Raw genomic sequence first — 26,138 nt, forward strand, 5'->3', positions numbered from 1 at the left:
ACCCATCTGATTCACGCATGTCTGAGTGGACTAACCCATTGCAGAGGCTGCGGGGATGGCACACCAGTATCACCAGTAGTACATTTACTGTCAATTCCCATTATTTCTCATTTACAATGTTTGTTTGGTTACTGTAATTTTTGTTATGCATTTAATATTATTATAGTAATAATTATTACAGTCTTACCGTTGTCATTGTAGGAGTGGACACGTTGTTTGCAGAGAGCACACCCTAGGCTAAACTTGTGAGAAAAAAGTTTTGGTTCATTCCATTTCCAAGTTTTTGTTTGGAGGAGTCCTGTCAATCTTGACTAAGGACACACACCTGATTACGCATATAGAAGTAGGATGAGGCTACCAGGCCTGCGCACAAGTGTAGGTCTATCAATGTGCCCATTTGGTGATCTAATACTGTTATCTGATTGTCTTAACTCACTGACAAAGTCTGTTTTTATATCCATTAAGAATTACAACAGTTCCGCAATTTAGCCTATTTGAAAAATCTTTCCAGCTCTCTCCCTTTCGATAACCACTAAGCATGAAAGGAGGAAAAAATGTAATGCTCTGATCTGGTGGAAACGTCATAAAATACACTACATGACCAAATAAGTGTGTGGACACTTGCTCGTCAAACATTGTATTCTAAAATCATGGGCATTAATATGGAGTTTCTGCTATAATAGCCTCCACTCTTCTGGGAAGGAACTCCATTAGATGTTAGAACATTGCTGCTGGGATTGCTTCCATTCAGCCACAAGAGCATTAGTGAGGTCGGCCACTGATGTTGGGCTATTAGGCCTGGCTCGCAGTCGGCGTTCCAATTCATCCCAAAGGTGTTTGATGGGGTTGAGAATAGGGCTCTATTCAGGCCAGTTAAGTTCTTCCACTCCGATCTCGACAAACCATTTCTGTATGGACCTCGCTTTGTTTCATGCTAAAACAGGAAAGGGCCCTCCCCAAACTGTTCAAATTAAAGATCAAATCAAACTTTGTGTCAAATGTACCGAATACAACAAGTGTAGACTAACGTGAAATGCTTACTTAAAAAGCCCTTAACCAAAAGTGTAGTTCAAGAAGAAGAAAATATTTATCAAGTAGACTAAAATAAAAAGTAATAATAAAAAGTAACAAGAATAACGAGGCTATATACAGGGGGCACTGGTAGCGAGTCAGTGTGCGGGGGTACAGGCTAGTTGAGGTAATCTGTACATTCAGGTGGGGGAGAAGTGACTTTGCACAGGTAACAAACAACAGCGAGTAGAAGCAGTGTTAAAAAGGAAAGGGGGGGGGGGGGGGACTCAATGTAAATTTAATGAATTGTTCAGCAGTCTAATGACTTAGGGGTAGAAGCTGTTGAGGAGCCTTTTGGTCCTAGACTTGGCGTTCCGGTACCGCTTGCCATGCAGTAGCTGAGATAACAGTCTATAACTTGGGTGATTGGAGTCTCTGACAATTTGATGGGCTTTCCTCTGACGCGCCTATAATATAGGACCTGGATGGCAGGAAGCTTGGCCCCAGTGAAGTACTGGGCCGTTCACACTACCCTCTGTAGCGCCTTACGGTCAGATGCCGAGCAGTTGCCATACCAGGCGATGATGCAACCAGTCCAGATGCTCTTGATGGTGCAGCTGTGGAACTTTGAGGATCTGAGGACCCATGCCAAATCTTTTCAGTCTCCTGAGGGTGAAAAGGCATTGTCGTGCCCTCTTCACAACTGTCTTGGTATGTTTTGACCATGATAGTTTGTTGGTGACTTGGAAAACAAGGAACTTGAAACTCTCGACCGCTCCACTACAGTCCCGTCAATGTTAAACGGGGGCCTGTTTGGCCTGTCTTCTCCTGTAGTCCACGATCAGCTCCTTAGTCTTGCTCAGACTGAAGGAGAGGTTGTTGTCCTGGCATCACACTGCCAGGTCTCTAACCTCCTCCCTATAAGCCGTCTTCATTGCTGTTGGTGATCAGGCCTACCACAGTTGTGTCGTCAGCAAACTTAAAGTACACACCCCTGAGGGGCCCCAGTGTTAAGGATTAGCGTGGCAGACGTGTTGTTGCCTACTCTGATCCCCTGGGGGCGTCCCGTCAGGAAGTCCAGGATTCAGTTGCAGAGGGAGGTGTTTAGTCCCAGAATCCTTAGCTTTGTGGGCACTATGGTGTTGAACACTGAGCTGTAGTAAATGAACAGCATTCTCACATACAGTGCCTTGCGAAAGTATTCGGCCCCCTTGAACTTTGCGACCTTTTGCCACATTTCAGGCTTCAAACATAAAGATATAAAACTGTATTTTTTTGTGAAGAATCAACAACAAGTGGGACACAATCATGAAGTGGAACGACATTTATTGGATATTTCAAACTTTTTTAACAAATCTAAAACTGAAAAATTGGGCGTGCAAAATTATTCAGCCCCTTTACTTTCAGTGCAGCAAACTCTCTCCAGAAGTTCAGTGAGGATCTCTGAATGATCCAATGTTGACCTATATGACTAATGATGATAAATACAATCCACCTGTGTGTAATCAAGTCTCCATATAAATGCACCTGCACTGTGATAGTCTCAGAGGTCCGTTAAAAGCGCAGAGAGCATCATGAAGAACAAGGAACACACCAGGCAGGTCCGAGATACTGTTGTGAAGAAGTTTAAAGCCGGATTTGGATCCCAAGGAGCACTGTGCAAGCGATAATTTTGAAATGGAAGGAGTATCAGACCACTGCAAATCTACCAAGACCTGGCCGTCCCTCTAAACTTTCAGCTCATACAAGGAGAAGACTGATCAGAGATGCAGCCAAGATGCCCATGATCACTCTGGATGAACTGCAGAGATCTACAGCTGAGGTGGGAGACTCTGTCCATAGGACAACAATCAGTCATATATTGCACAAATCTGCCCTTTATGGAAGAGTGGCAAGAAGAAAGCCATTTCTTAAAGATATCCATAAAAAGTGTCGTTTAAAGTTTGCCACAAGCCACCTGGGAGACACACCAAACATGTGGAAGAAGGTGCTCTGGTCAGATGAAACCAAAATTGAACTTTTTGGCAACAATGCAAAACGTTATGTTTGGCGTAAAAGCAACACAGCTCATCACCCTGAACACACTGTCAAACATGGTGGTGGCAGCATCATGGTTTGGGCCTGCTTTTCTTCAGCAGGGACAGGGAAGATGGTTAAAATTGATGGGAAGATGGATGGAGCCAAATACAGGACCATTCTGGAAGAAAACCTGATGGAGTCTGCAAAAGACCTGAGACTGGGACGGAGATTTGTCTTCCAACAAGACAATGATCCAAAACATAAAGCAAAATCTACAATGGAATGGTTCAAAAATAAACATATCCAGGTGTTAGAATGGCCAAGTCAAAGTCCAGACCTGAATCCAATCGAGAATCTGTGGAAAGAACTGAAAACTGCTGTTCACAAATGCGCTCCATCCAACCTCACTGAGCTCGAGCTGTTTAGCAAGGAGGAATGGGAAAAAATTTCAGTCTCTCGATGTGCAAAACTGATAGAGACATACCCCAAGCGACGTACAGCTGTAATCGCAGCAAAATGCACGCCCAATTTTTCAGTTTTTGATTTGTTAAAAAAGTTTGAAATATCCAATAACTGTCGTTCCACTTCATGATTGTGTCCCACTTGTTGTTGATTCTTCACAAAAAAATACAGTTTTATATATTTATGTTTGAAGCCTGAAATGTGGCAAAAGGTCGCAAAGTTCAAGGGGGCCGAATACTTTCGCAAGGCACTGTAGGTGTTCCTTTTGTCCAGGTGAGAAAGGGCTGTGAGGAGTGCGATTGAGATCGCGTCATCTGTGGATCTGTTGGGGTGGTATGCGAATTGGAGTGGGTCTAGGGTGTCCGGGACGATTCTGTTGATATGTGCCATGACCAGCCTTTCAAAACACTTCATGGCTACAGACGTGAGTGCCACGAGGCGGTAATCATTTAGGCAGGTTACCTTCGCTTCATTGGGCACAGGGACTATGGTGGTCTGCTTGAAACGTGTAGGTATTACAGACTCAGTCAGGGAAAGTTTGAAAATGTCAGTGAAGACACTGGCCAGTTGGTCAGCGCATGCTCGGAGTACACGTCCTGGTAATCCGTCTGGCCCAGCGGCTTCGTGAATGTTGACATGTTTCAAGGTTTTGTTCACATCAGCTACCGAGAGCGTTATCACACAGTCATCCAGAACAGCTAGTGCTCTCATACATGCTTCAGTGTTGCTTGCCTCGAAGCAAGCATAAAAAGGCATTTTGCTTGTCTGGTAGGCTCGCGTAACTGGGCAGCTCGCGTCTGGGTTTCCCTTTGTAGTCCGTAATAGTTTTCAAGCCCTGCCACATCTGACGAGTGTCAGCTGAAGTTGTAGGATTCAATCTTAATCCTGTATTGACGCTTTGCCTGTTTGATGGTTCGTCTGAGGGCATAGCAGGATTTCTTATTAGCGTCCGGATTAGTCTCCCGCTCCTTGAAAGCGGCAGCTCTACTCTTTAGCTTGATGCAGACGTTGCCTGTAATCCATGGCTTCTGGTTGGGATATGTACATACAATCACTGTGGGGACGACGTCGTCTATGCACTTATTGAGAAGCCGATGACTGAGGTGGTGTATTCCTCAATGCCATTGGATGAGTCCCGGAACATATTCCAGTCTGTGCTCGCAAAACAGTCCTGCAGTGTAGCATCCGCGTTATCTGACCACTTCCGTATTGAGCGAGTCACTGGTACTTCCTGCTTTAGTTTTTGCTTATGAGCAGGAATCAGGAGGATATAATTATGGTCAGATTTGCCAAATGGAGGGCGAGGGAGAGCTTTGAATGCATCTCTGTGTGTGGAGTAAAGGTGGTCTAGGATTTTTTTTCCCCTGGTTGCAAATGTGACATGCTGGTAAAAATTTGGTAAAACTGATTTAAGTTTGCCTGCATTAAAGTCCCCGGCCACTAGGAGTGCCACTTCTGTTACCACAAAGATGAAGCACAGAATAGTCTCGAATGTCATTGTATGCTATAGCATTAAGATTTCCCTTCACTAGAACTAAGGGGCCTAACCCGAAACATAAAAAACAGCCCCAGACCATAATTTCTCATCCACCAAACTTTAGAGTTGGCACTATGCATTCGGCAGGTAGCGTTTTCCTGGCATCCACCAAACCCAAATTTGTCGGTCAGACTGCCAGATGGTGAAGCGTGATTCATCACTCCAGAGAACTCATTTCCCCTGCTCCAATGGAGGCGAGCTTTGCACCAGTTGAGCCTACGCTTGGCATTGCGCATGTTGATCTTAGGCTTGTGTGTGGCTGCTCGGCCATGGAAACCCATTTCATGAAACTCTAGAGGCAGTTTGGAACTCGGTAGAGAGTGTTTCAACTGAGGACAGACAATTGTTGCGCGCTACAGCACACGGCAGTGCCGTTCTGTGAATTTGTGTGGCCTACCACTTAGCGGCTGAGCCTTTGTTCCTCCCAGATGTTTCCACTTCACAATAACAGCATTTACAGTTGACAGAGGCAGCTTTAGCAGGGCAGAAATTTGACTGACTTGTTGGAAAGGTGGCATCCTATGCTGGTGCCACGTTGAAAGTAACTGAGCTCTTCATTAAGGCCATTCTACTGCCTATGTTTGTCTATGGAGATTGCATGGCTGTGTGCTCGATTTTATACACCTGTCAGCAACAAGTTAGGTTGAAATAGCCGAATCCACTAATTTGAAGGAGTGTCCACATACTTTTGTATATTATAGTGTAAGTCTACCAGATTACTTATTTTCCCTTGCGCAAAATAGCCTACAGCTGTGTGTCTGTCCCGAGCTTATTGGTCCCGGAAACTCTGAGGGTCCAGAATATTTTACACAATGTTGCAAATTTCCTAGCACGAGCTTCGGGCCGGACCAAGTTAATACAATAGTTGACACAATATTTAAAAGTTCCATGAGTAGCCAATGTGATTTACGGGATATTTATCAGGATAGTTTCTACCTTCAACGTTTTTATTTGTTGGCTTTATAGGCTATGTTTATATGGCAATAGATGCTACTTTTATATTTGAATCATTTAGATATAATTGATTAACCACATGACATTGATTTTGAGATATGAAGACATTATTATAAAGGAATAAATTAACTGGCATGCAGATCAGTAGAAATGGTATGATAAATTGGCACTCCAACTGGAAAAGGTTGCCGAATGCTGGTGTAGTTTATTACCGGCAACATCAGGAGCATAATGGTAGAATCTGCGAAGGCCAGCAGCAGAGGGCAGCGAGAGGAGAACGGCCGGGAACAGATTTTTTTTCTTCTAGTTAGGCTATATTGACCGGTGTCTTCATCTTTTGCGCAGTGCTTAACGCATCAGACAAGCTCAGTAGCCAAACATATGGCTTGCCAAAAATATACGTTTTAAAATTTCAACCAATCGATTCGTCAGAAGAACAGACGACTCTTTTTTTTATTTATTTTTTTACTCGGATACAGCCATAGTTAATACCGTGCTCCCACCCATCCAGGACATCTACTCGAAACAGTGCCTGAAGAAGGCGTGCAGCCTCATCAGGAACCCCACACACGCCAGCCACGAGCTGTTCTCTCCCTTACTGTCAGGCAGATGCTATGGGAGCATGAGGTCGGATACCAATAGGCTCAGATACAGTTTCTATCTACAATCCATTAGAGTGCTGAACACTTGAACTGGACTGACCACCTGCTGATTCTCCAAACCTTAGCACACACGCCCACACAGATACACCACAACTGCTGCTACCAGAATCTTAATATACTGCTCAATTTATACACTTGGCCCCTTTCCCTAATACACGTGTAAACATTAGACTAGACTATAAATTGTACCTTCCTGTATTATACTTATGCTAAAAAAAAACATATTCTAATGCAATTAACTTTATGGTCGTAGTCTTATCTTGTATTATTTCTTATTGTTGTTGCATTGTCGATAAGGAAGCTGCAAGTAAGCATTTTGTTGGAGAATCTATACCATGCGTTTCCCGTACATACAGCAGTAAAAAAAACTAACTACACTGAACAAAAGTTAGTTAATAAGGAAATTTGTCAATTTAAAGAAATAAATTAGGCCCTAAATCAATGGATTTCACATGACTGGGAATAAAAAGTAAGGTGTGGCTCATTAAACCAGTCAGTATCTGGTGTGCCTGTGGAATGTTGTCCAACTCCTCTTCAAATGGTTGTGTGAAGTTGATGGATATTGGCGGGAACTGGAATACGATGTCATACACATCTATCCAGAGCATCCCAAACACCCTCAATGGGTGACATGTAGGCCATGGAAGAAGTGGGACATTTTCAGCTTCCAGCAATTGTGTACAGATCCTTCTGACATGGGGATGTGCATTATCATGTTGAAACATGAGGTGATGGCAGCGGATGAATAGCACAGTAATGAGCCTCCGGATCTTGTCACGGTATTTCTGTGCATTCAAATTGCGATCGATAAAATGCAATGGTTTTTGATGTTGGTAGCTTATGCCTCCCCATACAATAACTCCACCACTACCACTTTGTTAACATGGTCATCAGCAAGTCGCTCACCCAAACAATGCCATACATCCTGCCCGGTACAGTTGAAACAGGAATTCCGCCATGAAGTGCACACTTCTCCAGCGTGCCAGTGTCCATCAAAGGTGAGAATTTGCCCACTGTAGTCGGTTACGACACCAAACTGAAGTCAGGTCAACACCCTGGTGAGGATGACAAGCACACAGATGAGCGTCCCTGAAAAGGCTTCTGACAGTTTATGCAGATATTCTTCGGTTGTGCAAACAGTTTCATCAGCTGCACCTGGTCTCAGACGATCCCGCAGGTGAAGAAGCCGGATGTGGAGACCATAGGCTGGCGTAGTTACACTTGGTCTGCGGTTGTGAGGCCGGTTGGTCGTACTGCCAAATTCTCTAAAATGATGTTGGCGGCAGCTTATGGTAGAGAAATTAACATTGAATTATCTGGCAACAGCTCTGATGGATATTCCTGCAGTCAGCATGCCAATTGCACGCTCCATCAAAACATGTGTGGCAAAACTGCATATTTTAGAGTGGCCTTTTACTGTCCCCAGCACAAGGTGCACCTGTGTAATGATCATGCCGTTTAATCAGCTTCTTGATATGCCACACGTCAGGTGGATGGATTATCTTGGCAATGGCAAAATATTCATTAACAGGGATGTAAACAAATTTGTTCCCCAAATTGAGAGAATCTTTTATTTCAGCTCATGAAACATGGGACCAACACTTTACATGGTGCATTTATATTTTCGTGTTTATCAACATTTTTAGCTAAACATTCCCCAGTGGGCAAAACCTGGACCCTAAACAGCTTCTACCCCCAAGCCATATGACTTCTAAACAAGACTGCTAAATACCTTATCAAACAGCTACCCGGACTACCTGCATTGATCCTTTTTTGCACTGACTATGCACACACACTGGGCTCTACCCACACACGCACTATATACACCCACACACATACAACATTCACACACATGCATACTGACACCACACACACCATATGCTGCTGCTACTGTTTTATCTACCCTGTTGGCTAGTCATTTTAACCCACCTATATGTACATAGCTACCTCAATTACCTCATACCCCTGCACATTAACTCAGTATATAGCCAGGTTATTTTGACTCGTTATTGATATTATTCATTGTGTATTTATTCCTTGTCACTATTTCTACTTTTGGTAACACCTTATTTGGATAGTCCATCTGTAGAGCATGGACTATCTACTAACCCTTATCCTAACCCTAAAAACTTAACCCTTACCCTAAACCTACTCTTAGCAAGCAGTTGGTCATACTATCTGTTGATAAGCATCTGTAGAACATCTACAGATAGAAAATCTGGACTATCAAAATAAAGTATATATCTTATCTTTAACTCTGCATCGTTGGAAAGGGACCCACCCATAAGTAAGCATTTCACAGTTAGTCTACACCTGTTGTTGTTTACGAAGCACGTGATGAATCAAATTTGAACTGCCTTGGTTGCCCAATAAAGATCTGCAAAACTCAGTTTAACAGTCCTGGTGTGATCGGTGAGGATTAAAGTCTATTTTGGGAGGACTGGATAAAATGCAGCCAGACAGATGTTTCAGGCAATAATCCTAAAATGACTGTATGAGGGTTGCTAGGTGAGAGGAAATGATAAGCAGAGGTGACCAGTAAAATGCAACAATCTGATGGAATAACCAAACACATTGTGATTCTCTTAAATAATGCATGAAAACTACATTACTGAGCAAAGCAGACTGAAAATCCTTCCACTACCTTGTCTACATTTTTTGTAAAGGTATCAGTCTCAAAATGAGAAGAAGCATGCATATATGTCTGGAAAACATGCCAATGGCCCATGTGGTGAAAATAACAGCAATTATTTATGTTATGAAAATGGACTCAACACCACCTGTGTAACCCCCCCACTGCTCAATGCCCTAACAGGATCAGGGAGCACATGTGTCATCATAAACTTGTCGTGTGTGTGCTAAAGACAGTAGCATAGCATTTTCTACTACTTCACTCAAAATAGAACTGAAATCACATGCTCCTTAAATTATTACTGTACTCTGAGACAAATGTACTTCTCCCCTGTTGTCACCTTCCCTCAGCTACAAGGGAATTATAGTACCCATTGTTATGCCCGGTGCCCTAGCAACAGTGAAATCATAAGTGTTAGATAGAAATCTGGAAAACATTGAGCTGAAACAGATTGCGATCCATATTTAACAGACAGTGAGTTATGCTATCACTTTAGCAGGTAAAGAAAACTGGTCAGGTGTCTTGTAAAAAAAAATATCAAAATTTCGAGCAAAAGGAATCGATGAAGTTATTCATTATCAGGATGTCATGAACAACATTATCAGGATGTCTAGCACAAATACGTATAAACCGATGGTTATGGATGAAGACCGTAATGAAAATAAAATAACAGCCATAACCATTTAGAAGTTTTGTTTTCGATTTTTTTGTGCAATGAGCAGCTGACCGAAGACGGGACGGCCAGGCATTCGTGCAGTTGTCAGTTTCTGCGGTAACATGGACTGTTAACAACGTGATGAAACTGTTGGCCCTTGCTACAACAAGCAAGGTGTTGCCTTAAGGTTAGGCATAAGGTTAGCAGTGTGGTTATGGTTTAGGGTTAGGTTTTAAATCACATTTTAATAGAGGAATTGTAGAAATGGGCAGAATTCAGCCATACATTTTGGACATTGTTGCTATGGAAGCTAATGATGACCAGCGGGGTTGGAGCAAAGGATTCGTCGGTTGCCTAGGCAACACCCCCCATATTGCAGCTGCAACACACATTGCCCATACAGTCAGGAGCGGAGGAGCATGCATGCATGCATACATACATTTTTGTGGATGGCCCATTAGTGTCATCCAAAATCCCATGACAGTCACAGCCCTACCCTGACATAGAGTGACCACATATCCAGGATTGTGCAGGAAAGTCCTGCATTTTGGCCCTTTGTCCCACAACCAAACAATTGTGTCCCACATTTTATCAAAAAAATTAACTAATTTACAGAAAAGGTCAATTTATCACGCATTTCACTCAGACTTCCTCTTCAATCGAGGAAAATAGACATTCCAACCTGTACCTGTTGCAATCACATTGCGCTTATGACGAGATAGATCATAAGGATGTGGTGCTGGTGATGTTAAACACTTCTCCAATCGTTGTTGAGATCTGATATTATGCACAGCGCAGGATGAGACATTGGTTGAGATATGACATTGGCCTATCACATTTGTCAAATCCTTTCAGGCTGAATTCCATCTAAATTTAGAGAAAATTGGACAGTTTAGTACTTACAAAAAGCATGCTTTTAACAAAGAGCTACAGAATTATGTAAATCGCCATATTAGACTGAAACATAAGGTCATTTTCAAACTATTGCGGTTTTCTCATTCAACATATTTTGCTTCTACTTCACTCAATCCCGTTTTTAGTCTCACTTCCTAACTGTTTTACATTCCCTGAAACCAACCAGAAAATGTTCTTTGGCCACATATTCCACATTTTCAGAAAACAGCTACACGTGGTCTCGTTTTCTGCATCACCAAATTTGGCATGAGGCAAGAGTAGGCTAGGTGCGCTTTAGTTAAAGGGGATGTGTGTGTGTTGGGGGGTGCTGGCCCCCCAAAATTATTAATGTAGGCTACACTGTCCCGCAAAATCCTGTTCTCCCTCATTTGGGTATTTTAAATGTGGTCAACCCAAGCTGAGCACCAGTCACTAAAACACACACTTATACAAGAGTATGCAATATGTTGTTCTATTGACAGAGGTTGGACATAAAGGGGAGATTGGTGGGCGAGGGCATGGCCATTTGTAATGTATGAAGTTGTTGTTGTACTTCTAGCTTCATTGTTTTATAAACCTCTTTTTCTCCCTCTCTGAGATCCAATAGAACAGCTAAATAACAATGACAGCTCAATCAATGAAGTGTCTGAAGTCCCAGGTTATCCAGAGTGGAGCAGAGAGGAGAAGAGGGTCCATTAAAAAGTGGCTACCTACATGTAAAACTGTGCTGTGTCCCTACCTCAGCATGTAGAGTCAAAGAGCTCAAAGAGAGAGCGATAGAGGTTAGACGTAAAAGTGAAGGAATAACAGATGTCTGGAGAGCAATTATGTAACAAACAACCCAGCTGACAGTGGATAAGTGAGAGGTGGGGGTTGTTTGATGCCGTAATGGCTCCAACGCCATGAGGCTTCACCCATTACGGATGGTCCAGGACATCTCAAACTAAAATAATTTCTGAATTTCACACAGGACATACGAGTCATATTGTAGAGTCAATCCAACAACCACCCAAAGTCATGACAATTAAAAAGGAATGACGCAAGGTAAGCCCAAGCTTACAAAAAAATGATGGCAATCTGGTCTGTCCTGTCCAATCTCAGATAAGGATGGAAACAGGGTGAATGGCTTAGTGCATTTTACTCTGATCTGATCCACCAAGTGATTGGCCCCTTACCTGGCAAAACAGGTCAACGTAAATAGTCCGGGTGGCCATTTTGATTAATTGTTCAGCAGTCTTATGGTCTTGGGGATAGAAGCTGTTAAGAAGACTTTTGGTCCTAGACCAGTCATATGCTCTCGGTGGTGCAGTTGTAGAGATTTTTGAGGATCTGGGGACCCATGCCCTCTTTACAACTGTCTTGGTGTGTTTGGACCATGATCGTTTGTTGGTGATGTGGACACCAAGGAACTTAAAACTCTCGACCTGCTCCGATTAAGCCCCGGCGATGTTAATGGGCACCTGCTCGGCCCTCCTTTTCCTTTAGTCCACGATCAACTCCTTTGTGTTACTCACATTGAGGGAGAAGTTCTCGTCTCTGACCTCCTTCCTATAGGCTGGCTCATCGTTGTCGGTGATCAGGCCTACCACTGTGTGTCGTCAGCAAACTTAATGATTGTGTTGAAGTCGTGCTTGGCCACGCAGTCGTGGGTGAACAGGGAGTACAGTAGAGGTGCATGCTTAGTCCCCTAAGTGGGCCCAGTGTTGAGGATCAGTGTGGCAGATGTGTTGTTGCCTACCTTTGCAACCTGGGGACAGCCCATCAGGAAATCCAGGATCCAGTTGCAGAGGGAGGTGTTTAGTCCCAAGGTCCTTAGCTTAGGTGATGAGCTTTGTGAGTACTGTAGTCAATGAACAGCATTCTCAGAAAGGTGTTCCTTTTGTCCAGATGTTAAAAGGCAGTGTGGAGTGAGATTGAGATTGCATCATCTGTGGATCAGTTGGGGCGGAATGCGAATTGGAGTGGGTCTAGGGTTTCCGGCATGATGGTGTTGATGTGAGCAATGACTAGCCTTTCAAAGCACTTCATGGCTAGAGACGTGAGTGCTATGGGCAGTAATCACTTAGGCAGGTTACCTTCGCTTTCTTGGGCACAGGGACTATGGTGGTCTGTTTGAAAGATGTAGGTATTACAGACTCGGTCAGGGAGAGTTTGAAAATGTCAGTGAAGACACTTGCCAGTTGGTCTGCGCATGCTTTGAGTACACATCCTGGTAAACCGTCTGGCCCAGAGTTCTGCCATCTGTGACATTCAGCAAATCCTAATGTCCACTGCTCTGTCCTCAAAATCACCTCAGAACCCTAGCTTGCTCAGTCAGTCCTTATCATGGGCACCTCAGACACATGCACTCTTTTAGGCAACTCCTCCAGATTGGTGCATTTAGTCTACAATTAACAGTTAGCTCCCACACATGAGCCGAAACAGATCTTTCACAAGAAGTGGCTATGCCATGCCAATAGGTGTCTGTGGCCACACAGAGGAACATTAAAATAGTTACATTTAGTTGTTGTTCTCACAAAACAACCAAACCATTGTTTGCCTGCTCTGCAGCCCACACAGTACATAGTGGATAAAAGGAAAGTCTGAGAAAATGAACGGACACAAGACAGCATTTCATTGATTTTCAAGTGAAGCAATGTGCCTACTCACATTCTCTGGCATTTAAACAGCAATAATTACCTGATTAATCTCACCTAATTAGTTAAGTGTAATCTAAATCAATGAGAAAAGCTGGTTTTGTAGGGACTATTTGCTGCATTACAGTGTTAAAAATGTTGATATCAAATAAAACATGTAAAAATCAACAGCCAGGGGCCTCCCAAGTGGCACAGTAGTCTAAGGCACTGCATTGCAGTGCTTGAGGCGTCACTACAGACCCGGGTTCGATCCCAGGCTGTGTCACAATTGACCCAGGCTGTGTCACAATTGACCCAGCGTCATCCGGGTTAAGGGTTTGACCGGCTAGGATTTCCTTGTCCCATCGCGCTCTAGCGACTCATTTTGCGGGCCGGGCGCCTTCAAGCTAACTTCGGTCACCAGCTGGCCAGTGTTTCCTCCAACACATTGGTGCGGCTGGCTTCCGGGTTAAGCGAGCAGTGTGTCAAAAAGCAGTGCGGCTTGGCAGGGTTGTGTTTCGGGGGCCGCATGACTGTCAACATTCGCTTCTCCCGAGTCCGTAGGGGAGTTGCAGTGATGGGACAAGAATGTAATTACCAATTGGATATCACAAGATTGGTGAGAAAAAAAATGTTTAAAAAATTAAAGCAACAGCCAGGTAACAGCCAGGTAGAACAATGATAAACATGATTTGAAATGGACCAGAACATATTATAGTAGTTTATTACACAACCCTATAATCACAACTACGCATCCTGAAAAAGGGCAACTGCACAGTAACACAGTGATGCAGACACACCATTTTTTTAAACTTTAAAATGTATGCCAAACAAAAACCAATGATTGCAAAATCAAGCAAACCATACAACTCCATGCACAAGGCCAACTTTTAACAATTTCCACCGAATTTCACTAAAAAACACATTTGCTTGAAGATAGTGCTGAGCAATTAGTGCTTTTTGAGGCCGGTTCAGATTTGGTTGGATTTTCTTTTTTTAAATGATCAGGCTTTTCGACTTCAATCATTTGAGTTGAATGCTGTAACACAGAATAAAACCATTAATAGAATTCCCATGACGGTAGTGACTGCCCATTACTGCTTATCACTTATTAGCCATTTATTCACATTACTTATATACTTTCAGTTGAGTATATTACATGCGTTTTATTTGATGACTATTATTTTATTCCAAGTCATCATCTCATCTCTATAGAGCTGCTGCCTATTCTTTCTGACAAAAAGTATATTTTGTAGTTCTTCAAAGTAAATAAGGCATACTTTTATGACTGCTGAATACCAATGATGAATCACTTAAATTAATTTTTTCAGGTAGAGATATCTCGCGAAGCAACAGCTGCTCTCTATATTTATTTTATTTATCTAGGCAAGTCGGCTAAGAACTTATTTACAATGACGGCCTACCCCGGCCAAACACTAACCCGGATGACGCTGGGCCAATTGTGCACTGCCCTATATCCCCTCACGATCGTGCATTCTTCTGCCTCTTTTGAAGCAGGCATAAAATAAGCACATCCTACCGATCCTCGACTTCGGCGATGTCATCTACAAAATAGCTTCCAGTACTCTACTCAGCAAACTGGATGCAGTTTATCACAGTGCCATCCATTTTGTTACTAAAGCACCTTATACCACCCACCACTGCAACCTGTATGCTCTAGTCGGTTGGCCCTCGCTACATATTCGTCGCCAGACCCACTGGCTCCAGGTCATCTACAAGTCCATGCTAGGTAAAGCTCCGCCTTATCTCAGTTCACTGGTCACTATGGCAACACCTACCCGTAGCACGCGCTCCAGCAGGTGTATCTCACTGATGATCCCTAAAGCCAACACCTCATTTGGCCGCCTTTCATTCCAGTTCTCTGCTGCCTGTGACTGGAACGAATTGCAAAAATCGCCGAAGTTGGAGACTTTTATCTCCCTCACCAACTTCAAACATCTGCTATCTGAGCAGCAAACCGATCGCTGCAGCTGTACATAGTCTATCGGTAAATAGCCCACCCAATTTACCTACCTCATCCCCATACTGTTTATATTTATTTACTTTTCTGCTCTTTTGCACACCAGTATCTCTACCTGTACATGACCATCTGATCATTTATCACTCCAGTGTTAATCTGCAAAATTGTAATTATTCGCCTACCTCCTCATGCCTTTTGCACACAATGTATATAGACTCTTTTTTTTCTTTTTTTTTCTACTGTGTTATTGACTTGTTAATTGTTTATTCCATGTGTAACTCTGTGTTGTTGTCTGTTCACACTGCTATGCTTTATCTTGGCCAGGTCGCAGTTGTAAATGAGAACTTGTTCTCAACTGGTCTACCTGGTTAAATAAAGGTGAAATAAAATTTAAAAAATAAACATCTTATTACATTTTGAATTATACTCAACAAATAAAAGGTACTTACTCATATTTGATTATTTCTCCTTTTATTTAGAACCTTTGTGCAAATTTTCAATTAAGCATGTAACAAAATAAAAATATTAATGTATAAAATCTTTAAAAAAAAGGTAAATAGAAAATACTTCAACTATAGTTGCAAACAAAATAAATATAGGCCTAAAATAGATATATTTTGGGGGGCTTGCCTGTTATTTTGGCATTAATACTTGTCACATATTAATTTGCATTTGGTACCTTGGGTCAACTGTTAGCACCAACTCAAGAAACTCCCGTTTCTCGACCATGTAAATTGGGGCCATGTCTGGACAGATGTAAGTTGTAACGGCAGCTGTTATCTCCTTCCATCTTCGGGATTCTTTGGCATATGGTGTGCCGCGGGCAAAAACATCTTGCAACGTCTGAGTCAGGGGTTTGTTTTGAGCACTCGACTGTACTTTTTGGGTCTCATCCGTAGACTCTCTCCATACTGTTTCACATGATTCTTGCGTAGGTGGTAAAGAGGTTAGTCGTGTTTGAGCTCGTTGTCAGTACTCTGGCCTGCGGCATATTTTGCAGAGGACGGTTTTCTGGTCTGTGTCAGACTTTTCATACCCAAACCTAGGGCTGGGCAATAAATCAATAATTAATTGAGGTAATTACTTCCCTCAATATTGATATAAAAACGTTTAGATTCATTTTCGATAATGTCGATATAGAATAATTAGGTACAGCAGTCCATTTGACCTCTGACGCGCAGGAACGAGAGGAGAAGTGACAATATGCACGTGGAGAGGTATACGCCCACTAAATCAAAATCAAATCAAATCATTTTTTGATTTGATTTTACGCCCACTAAAAACCACTTAGCACCTCATGTGATGGAGTAGCCACTATTAACCACAAAAAATTATTGTAAGCGAAAACAGTGGCAGTGATAGCCATGGAGAAGGAGCAGCTTCCAATGAAGAAATTGATAAAAAGTGTTCAACTGTTTCAGTCATTTGGAAGTGGTTTGGCTTCTTGAAGTCCGACAAAGAGCAGAGCAACATTCGGTGCAAATTGTGCCGTAAACAGGTGGCTACAAAGTCTGGTAATACGACAAACCTTATTCAACATCTGAAGCAAAGTCACTGTTTGGAACATGCAGGAAGTTTTGAGTTTGCGCCACGGTATTGATAAACGCCCCTCAAACACCAGCCAATCTAGGGATGTTTGCCCGAAGCAGTCAACACTGACAGCGTTTATGTCCTACAAGCAAACATTGATAAGACAAAGACATCACAAATGCTATTATGCATTTTTTCCTTGTCAGCTCAGGTATTCGATCTAGCAACCTTTCGGTTACTGGCCCAATGCTCTGCCTAGTGGTTTGTTCAGGCATTAGGCATTCTTGAGTGAAGCAGATATGCACCTTTTAAACATTATTTTATTAATATCGTGATAACTTTCTTTATCGAATGAAAAAAATATATATAGATAGTGATAATTTATTTGCCATATCGCCCAGCCCTACCCAAACCACATCCATGCGACTGAAGTAGCCCCTCTTTTAGGTACGAGCTCCGTGTCTCCGTGCTCTGTGTCACATTCACACTCCTCCATGTTTGTTTGTGTTGCAAATTTCAAGAACACAAAGCATCGTCCAATTTACGAAAAATATTGCAGTAAAGAATGTGATTTACGACAACGGAATAATTACCATGTTATATGCGCTAAACTACGTAGAACATTGTCCTGTTGTTAACTACAACTCCCTACTACATCAAACAGTTCAGACAGGACCTGATTTATCTTTAGATAAACTGTGCAATGTGCGCGTTGAGCTCACAGAAAAAAACGAACAAAGCGGAATTCAAATAATAAACAATGTTGGTCAACTAATTGATTAAAAATAAATAACCGAAATTTCATGTAATCACTCAGCACTACTTGAAAAACAGTGCAAATGCAAAGTTTCTGATTTTTCACTTTAAAATGCATGTCAAACAAAAACGAATTAATGCAAAGTTCAACAAACCATATAAAATCTTACAAAAACACGTGCTTGCAGAACAGTGCAGATGCAAAGATTGGTAACAGAATGACGGTTTATGCTGTTGGTACCGTCATTCTGTTACCGAACAGTGCATCCCTCTGTTAGCGTGGATTTGCCCCCCCAAAAAAAAACTTGCACGCAAAGACCACATCTTGAAATAAATCATATTGAACTAAAAAAGTGATTTTGGCATGCTACATTCTAGTGAATCTCCAACGCACCTGCAGACAACCTACCCAGGATGTGAAGTGCATTTCACTTCAAAGGATAGAACAGGCAACAAGATAACATTTTGCTGGAATACTGCTATTCTAACAATCCAAGCAAAGGAATGAGACAGGAATACTGTTAATCACGCTGTACAGGAGACTGAATGTATAGAGGTTTTACATTCCAATGCAGCTATCGCTGCAGTTCCAGCACACCAGTGTGACCCTTCCAAACATAACACAGAGGAGCCAGCTGCATGGGACAGTGTGCCATGTAATTGGGGCCACCAATTCTGAGCCCAGAGAGTGCTGTCAGAGCATTTATGATAAGCTGACAGAGCCACTAGAAGCATTTAGAATAAGCTCAACCATAGCAACTTATAGGTGATAGGCTAAGGCCTACCTTTTCAGCATAATTCAATCGATTAGTTTTCCGCAACTTGAAAAGGCATCGATTTATACTACATTAAGGCCTAGTCACGTTGAAAAGGTAACGCTTAACATTAAATTGCTCTTATACCTGAGAAGGTACAGTAGTGGTACAGTGTAAAAACATTACGGTAACATAATAGCCTAATTTAGTAAGGAAGTATATCATCAGTTAAACTTACATTTAGGCTATGTGACATACGTTTACAGAAAATCGGAAAACTTCCAGGCCTAGCTTAGTCTAAATTGTTTACCTATGAGAGTGCAACCAAATACAAGAGTGAAGGGGAACACTAGCAGTAAAAAATACCTATAAAAGGGAGCCTGAAAAAAGTGACAGAGATTAAATAATAGGAGGTGAAAGGATGCTACACGTGCATTCATGTTTCTAACAGGGAAATAGTAGAAAGCTTTTGTCTTTCAGTTTTACACAAGTGTTGGCTAAATGTTTAACTGTCACTACTTCACACCAGGTTGTGATTATTTAAAAACATTCCGAATGTAGTGACAGAAAGCACTCCTCTGTCTAAAAAGGATGAACCCTATCCTTTCATAGGTCTGCAACCATGATGTCCCTCAATGGCTTTCTTTGCAACAGGTGCCATCCCATGTCTCAAGACCTTAAACTAACACCCACTTTCAGTATGCACACAGTGTATGTCCCGGCTGACAGTTGAAAAAACATCAAGACAGCATGTTTTGTTGTCATTAAACCTTTCAGTAACATGGTGGTCCATTTTTAACCTAAACATTTTTCTAAAAGGGTTGCAGTAGGCTAAAAGGCCTAAGCAGAGCCTTAGGCCCAGAGCCTTCTATTTAGCTCAGTTTATGTATTATCACCAACTTGGAGTCCAAATATGCATCTTACAGATCTTGGTAACTATAGAAATAGAAGTGAGGCTGTTGAGGGCCACTTTCCATGGTCCTTAGGTTAGCTTGAAATATTGATACACATGTTTGACCATCTCTCGGCAGGCCTACTGACTTGCATAGACCTAAACAAATATAAAACTGTAGTTTCTGAGCAAGTTTTACCTGATTTTGTAATTTGGCAAGGTGTGTTTCTTCTTGATGACTCTTTTCAACTGGTTGACAATGATTGAGGTAAGCTGAGGCAAGGGCCTTCCCTCGAACTGTGACTTCACCTCAAAGTCTATCAATGGGTCCTCGAGGAACGTGAAGGACCAGTGCGTAAAAGGCACGCGAGTGAACTGCAGCTTCAGTCTTCCAACCACACGCGTCATCTTTACGAACAGGTAGGCTGACTTCCCAAAAACAAGGTCTACATCAATTGCTAGATGGAATCCCCCATTATATTCAAGGTCCACTTCGAAATTGAGTTCCTCGGGCATGCAGTCTTCATTTAAACGCACTGGATTAATAAGTTTGGCCGTTTTAAAAACGGGCAAAGAATTACCCAGGGAGATATCCCTGAGACTGAGTCCCTCCAACAGCCGACCAGCTGTCTTGGTTTGTAATAGCTCCTCGAACTCCACCTTGATCTTTTTGGTCAGCCAGTGCCTAACGACAGGAGTGTCGCGGAGTTCTCTGAATAGGAACAAAAAGATAGCGTTTAGAAAATTGCACGTCTCCGGTTTGGAGGTGTGGAGTGGCTCGCTTTGACAATGCGGTGGCGGTTGTTGTTTAGGGCTACTGCTTGTGACAGCTGCTTCCTGTTGCCTGGGAGAGATGGCCTCTTGCTGTTTGGATGCAGCAGATGCTGCGATATCTTGTTGTTGACCTGATTCGGCATGTTGGTTATTGAAGTAATCCTTCAAGGCGGGATCAGGCACTGCTTTGACATATTGCACTGTCCCGGTTTTTGGCTCGGGGCTTCTCCAGTAAAGCAGTAAGAACTGTAATACCAACGTAATGAGTACGCCAGATAATGCGGAAATTACTATCAAGTAAATCATCTCGAGCAGTTGCCTCTTGCCGTTTCCGCGTTATAAAACAATCATATTCCGACGTTTAACCGTAATAACAAAGCAAGTTCCACCTGGTTGCTCACAAACCTGCCTGCCATATTAGCTGCCTTTTTCTTGGGGTTCAAGCTCTTCAGCTGATTGGGCGAACGTATTACGTGGTTGTGCGTAATGACGGATTTAGAAAAGTGTACACTACCATACCAAAGATTATGGATATTTTGCCGCCTTCGTGTGCTAGTCGGAACTAAACTCAAATTTCCTCGCTAACTGGTTCACATGTGGCACTTGTATGACTACAACTAGTTAGCAAATCTGAAATGTCAGTTTGACTAGCACTTGAACGCGGCAATACTTGTCTCTCCGCCCTAACACAAAACTGCACGGAGCTCTCCCTATTCCTCTCTTTGGATTGGTGGATACATCTCATTATTTGAGTTGTTAACATCAACCACCTGTATTACATATCTGCTACGTTACTAGCCTTATGGCATGAATATGTATAGCCATCTCGAGACTACTCCGATATAAAAGGGTTTTTTTTTCCAAATTGCCGGGATATCACGTATCCTACTTATCAGTACACTCGTAACAATCTAAGCATGACAAAACTTCTATTCGATCAAATACACCTCATAAATAAATAAACTAAACAACGTCGCCTGCTGGAGAAGAAAGATTTCTGGCAAAGTTCTGCCTCTCGCTTAGCCTTTTCCGAAATGACAATAAGCACCAACCAAGCCCAGGGAAACTGTTGGTGCATTCAATGATCTCGGAAATCTCCGACTTCTGACTTTAGCACATTCAAAACAACTGGGAACTCTGAAAAAAAACGAGCTCCGACCGGGAACAATTGATTTAAATGGTCATCCAACGCGGAATTCCAACTCGGGAACTCAATCCACTTTCCAGAGCTCTGACTTTCCGACCTGAAGATCACTGAGGTCATGATTTGACCTCACATTTAAAATTAAAATAAAATATATTTTTTAAAGAATGTAGTCCTCTTTGTGGCATTTTGTGAATGCTTTATTTTATACTGATCGCACTATACGTTTTTGTGCTTGTGGATTAGAGGTCAACCGATTAATCGGAATGGCCGATTAATTAGGGCCGGTTTCAAGTTTTCATAACAATAGGAAAGCTGTATTTTTGGGTGCCTATTTGCCGATTTTAATTATTTTTTTATACCTTTATTTAACTAGGCAAGTCAGTTAAGAACACATTCTTATTTTCAATTACGGCCTAGGAATGGTGGGTTAACAGGAATGGTGGGTTAACTGCCTCGTTCAGGGGCAGAACGACAGATTCTCACATTGTCATCCCGGGGGAGCCAATCTTGCAACCTTATAGTTAACTAGTCCAACGCAATAACGACCTGCCTCTCTCGTTGCAATCCACAAGGAGCCTGCCTGTTACGCGAATGCAGTAAGCCAAGGTAAGTTGCTAGCTAGCATTAAACTTATCTTATAAAAAACAGTCAATCATAATCACTAGTTAACTACACATGGTTGATGATATTACTAGATATTATCTAGCGTGTCCTGCGTTGCATATAATCTGACTGAGCATACAAGTATCTAAGTATCTGACTGAGCGGTGGTAGGCAGAAGCAGGCAAGTAAACATACATTCATTCAAACAGCACTTGCGTGCCTCACGTATGTAACTTGTTAGCAAATGTGTAACATTGACAACTGTACATTATTTTACTAGCTACCTATGTAACAATTTCAATCTCACAAAATTATAAGCATGACACAAGATAAGATTCCAAACTATTGTATATCCACCAAGCTAGATAGCTAAATTTACTAGCAAACATAGAGAAACAATAATACAACAATTTACTATTGTAAATCTAAAACTGAAGCCGGTTTTACTATAAAATAATATTTGCCAAAGCATGCCTGATAGACATGGCTGTAGGTAGATAGCTACTGTCTGCCTACCTACCTACCTACCAGGTTTTACTTAATTTCTAACTCAAGTTTGTACTATGCTATAAACTGTCTCCAGACAGCACCACTGAATAATTTTCTACTTTGAAACCACCAAAGTCCAGTCTTGGCCATGGCAGGCAGTGATTAGCCAATTTGGGCCATATTGCCCCACCCCAGAGACGATAACACTCACTGCCTTGTCAGAGAGTCTCATTCTTATTTTATTCAACCACCGCTGTTTATCGAAGCCACCATTCTTATCATCTGAAAATTCATCTTTACTTTTTTCATCCAAATTGCTCAATTTCAGATACCCTACGCCTTCGACCGAGCGACAAAGACATTTTTTTTTTTTACATTTTAGATTCCTTTGACATCTGTCCATTTAGAAGCCTGAGTCAGCTAGCTTTCTAGCCACTGCTAACAGTCCTTCTAGCTAGCTAGCTAACGTGTCATGCTTGCAGGAGACAAGATTCTGAGGTAATTATTCAATCACACTCAAACAGTGTTCTTAAGCTTTGAGTGAGGGTATCAGATGGATTCCTTCAGATTTCTGTTTTTTAACTGTTTATTTCTCCTCAGACGGAGTTGTCGTAACCTGCCGGGATAAAACAGTGCGTCGAGTTCATGTCAGGGAGGGACTTTCACGGAGAGTGCGCCCAATGCCTCGGACCACGTAGAGGTGGATGTAACGGACCCCTTCTTCTGTATCCACTGCTCCGGGCTTCCTCTGCCTTCTCTCCGCCATCAAGTGGACCTGGTCTCTATCTCTCCACCACCCAGCTCCTCCCGTATAGCTCCGCGAAAGAGCGGCCAAGGTGCGGCTCTCCAATACTGGACTCTGCCTCTGCCCTTCCACAAACTGCTGGTTCTTTCGAGGACGCAGAACACCGGGAGCTGAGAGACGGCCATGCCAGCCTGTAGGATACCACAAAATTGGGGAGAGAAAAGGTGGTAAAATAATCAAATAAAAAGATGCCTCTCTGAGGATGCATAACGACTAGTTAGTGGGAAGAACGTTTTTTGTATGCTGTAACATTGAGATTTCCCTTCACTGGAACTAATGGGGTGGCAGGTAGCCTAGTGGATTAAAGCTTTGGAGTTGTAACCGAAAGGTTGCAAGATCGAATTCCTGAGCTGACAAGGTAAAAATCTGTTGTTCTGGTCCTGAACAAGGTAGTGACATCATTAAAAATAAGAATTTGTTCTTAACTGACTTGCCTAGTTAAATAAAAAGGTTTTTAAAAAAGGGGCCTAGCCCGAACCATGAAAAACAGCCCCAGACCATTATTCCTCCTCCACCAAAATGTACAGTTGGCACTATGCATTCGGGCAGGTAGTGTTCTCCTGGCATCTGCCAAAACCCGATTAGTCTGCTGGACTACCAGATGGTGAAATGCGATTCATCACTCCGGAGAACACATTTCCACTGCTCCAATGTCCAATGGTGGCGAGCTTTCCACCACTCCAGCCGATGCTTGGCATTGTGCATGGTGATCTCAGGCTTGTGTGCGGCTGCTTGACCATGGAAAGCCATTTCATAAAGCTCCCGATGAACAGCGCGTGTGCTGACATTGCACTTGTGCTGACATTATTGTGTCACTACACGGTAGGTCTCGGTTATCATGCCATGCAGCTCTTTGGGGTGCACACCCACCTGTCTCGATCAATGAGAGAAGACCTGAAATTAGATGATGTCTGCAAGAATCTTTGGGTAAATCACATTATCTGGTGTAACAATATGTAGCTACAGTTCCCTGCACTTGTGTGTCTCTACACCTGAGAAACACCCAGACACACTGAACTGTAAAACAGTGTTCATACAATGTTTTTGTTTTTTTACTTGATTTAGCATTAAATAGTGTACCCTTGTATTTTAGATTTTGACAAAAACATTTGTTGGACATCTGAATGTCGAGCATCTGTTTGATGCTACATAGCCCTGTACAGGTAATATAAATATATTCTCTGAATCCATAAAGGAATACAAATTTCCAAGATATTTTGAAAGAAAAGATCCATATTTATCTCATGGTGATTCTGCATCAGGGCTCTACAACCCTGTTAATGGAGAGCTACCGTCCTGTACATTTTCCCTCAACCATAATCTAGCACACCTGATTTTAATAATTAGCTGGTTGATAAAATGAACCAGGTTAGTTACAACTGGGGTGGGAGCAAAAACATAAAAGAGGGTAGCTCTCCAGGAACAGGGTTGGAGACCCATGGTCTACACATGGTCTTATGCTGATCCACACTGGCTGTGTTTACAGAGGCAGCCCAATAGTGATCTTTTCCCCCACTATTTGGTCTTAATCACATATCTTTTTCAGAGCTGATCTGATTGGTCAAAATACCAATTAGTGAAAAAAAGATAATAATTGGGCCGAATGTGTAAACGCAGCCATAGTCCTTTATCCGGCTTCTGTACACTGGCAATGGTGTTCGGCATTGGTGGGTTGGGGAAGCTGAGACTTTGCGCTTATGGCAAATGTTCTTGTCCTGTCTGCGGTAAGTGGCCAGCTGGATAAGACTCTGCCAAAAGTGGTGTAGGGCTTCTTAACCAACAACTGTTTGGTCCTCTTGCAAAATATTTGCTGGTACTGCTCGTCTGCTGGAAAGACATGGTCGTGGTGTAAGCATTTTACACTTTTTGTGGAAGGGATGTAGGGCAACATGCCTTTGTTGGTAAAGGTGTCAACAGAATGGGACCATTTAGCGTACTGTTTTGGGACAATGAGGGGACATTGGGAGCTGCTTTAGAGAGGAAAGATCAGTCAACACAGTGAATGGGCTGGGGGGCTAAAGAAAGTGTAAAAAGTATTTGGAAGGAAGTTCTTACACAGTATGAATAGTTGTGTTGGAGATTAAAGAGAAATGGCACCTCAATCGCTCTCATAGACAACAATACATTTACTGTCTAAGCAAAACCCTGCACAACCAAAAAAAACTTTCATCTCAAAGTACTGTCTGTAAATGAGGTGGTTGTCCTCGGATGGGGCCACAGTGTCTCCTGACCCCTCCTGTCTCAGCCTCCAGTATTTATGCTGCAGTAGTTTATGTGTCGGGGGGTGCTAGGGTCAGTTTGTTATATCTGGAGTACTTCGCCTGTCCTATTCGGTGTCCTGTGTGAATCTAAGTGTACGTTCTCTAATTCTCTCCTTCTCTCTTTCTTTCTCTCTCTCGGTGGACCTGAGCCCTAGGACCATGCCCCAGGACTATCTGACATGATGACTCCTTGCTGTCCCCAGTCCACCTGGCCGTGCTGCTGCTCCAGTTTCAACTGACCTGAGCCCTAGGACCATGCCCCAGGACTACCTGACATGATGACTCCTTGCTGTCCCCAGTCCACCTGACCGTGCTGCTGCTCCAGTTTCAACTGTTCTGCCTTATTATTATTCGACCATGCTGGTCATTTATGAACATTTGAACATCTTGGCCATGTTCTGTTATAATCTCCACCCGGCACAGCCAGAAGAGGACTGGCCACATAGCCTGGGAGTTTTTCCTAGCCACCGTGCTTCTACACCTGCATTGCTTGCTGTTTGGGGTTTTAGGCTGGGTTTCTGTACAGCACTTTGAGATATCAGCTGATGTACGAAGGGCTATATAAATACATTTGATTTGATTTGGTTGTGTCATTACTGTTGTCTTGATTTTATATCCTTCAAGTGCCCCTTTCTGGTTTCTGTCCCACAATCTTGTGTGCTCCATAACAGCAAGGTGTCTGCTCCCTCATGCGTGTATCCAAA

General features: G+C 42.6%; 1 protein-coding gene across 1 annotated transcript in view; it reads right to left on the minus strand.

The window, feature by feature from the left end:
* Positions 1 to 21,146, minus strand: part of LOC110502421 (PDZ domain-containing protein 8-like) — a 66,807-nt gene extending 45,661 nt beyond the window's left edge. Inside the window, exon 1 of the mRNA XM_021580447.2 lies at positions 19,555 to 21,146. Within this exon, the coding sequence (XP_021436122.2) occupies positions 19,555 to 20,435 (881 nt within the window). The 5' untranslated portion in view covers positions 20,436 to 21,146. The remainder of the gene's footprint in view (positions 1 to 19,554) is intronic.
* Positions 21,147 to 26,138: the final 4,992 nt, after the last annotated feature.

This window comes from Oncorhynchus mykiss, chromosome 23 (genome assembly GCF_013265735.2).
Source record: "Oncorhynchus mykiss isolate Arlee chromosome 23, USDA_OmykA_1.1, whole genome shotgun sequence".
Taxonomy (NCBI): Eukaryota; Metazoa; Chordata; class Actinopteri; order Salmoniformes; family Salmonidae; genus Oncorhynchus; species Oncorhynchus mykiss.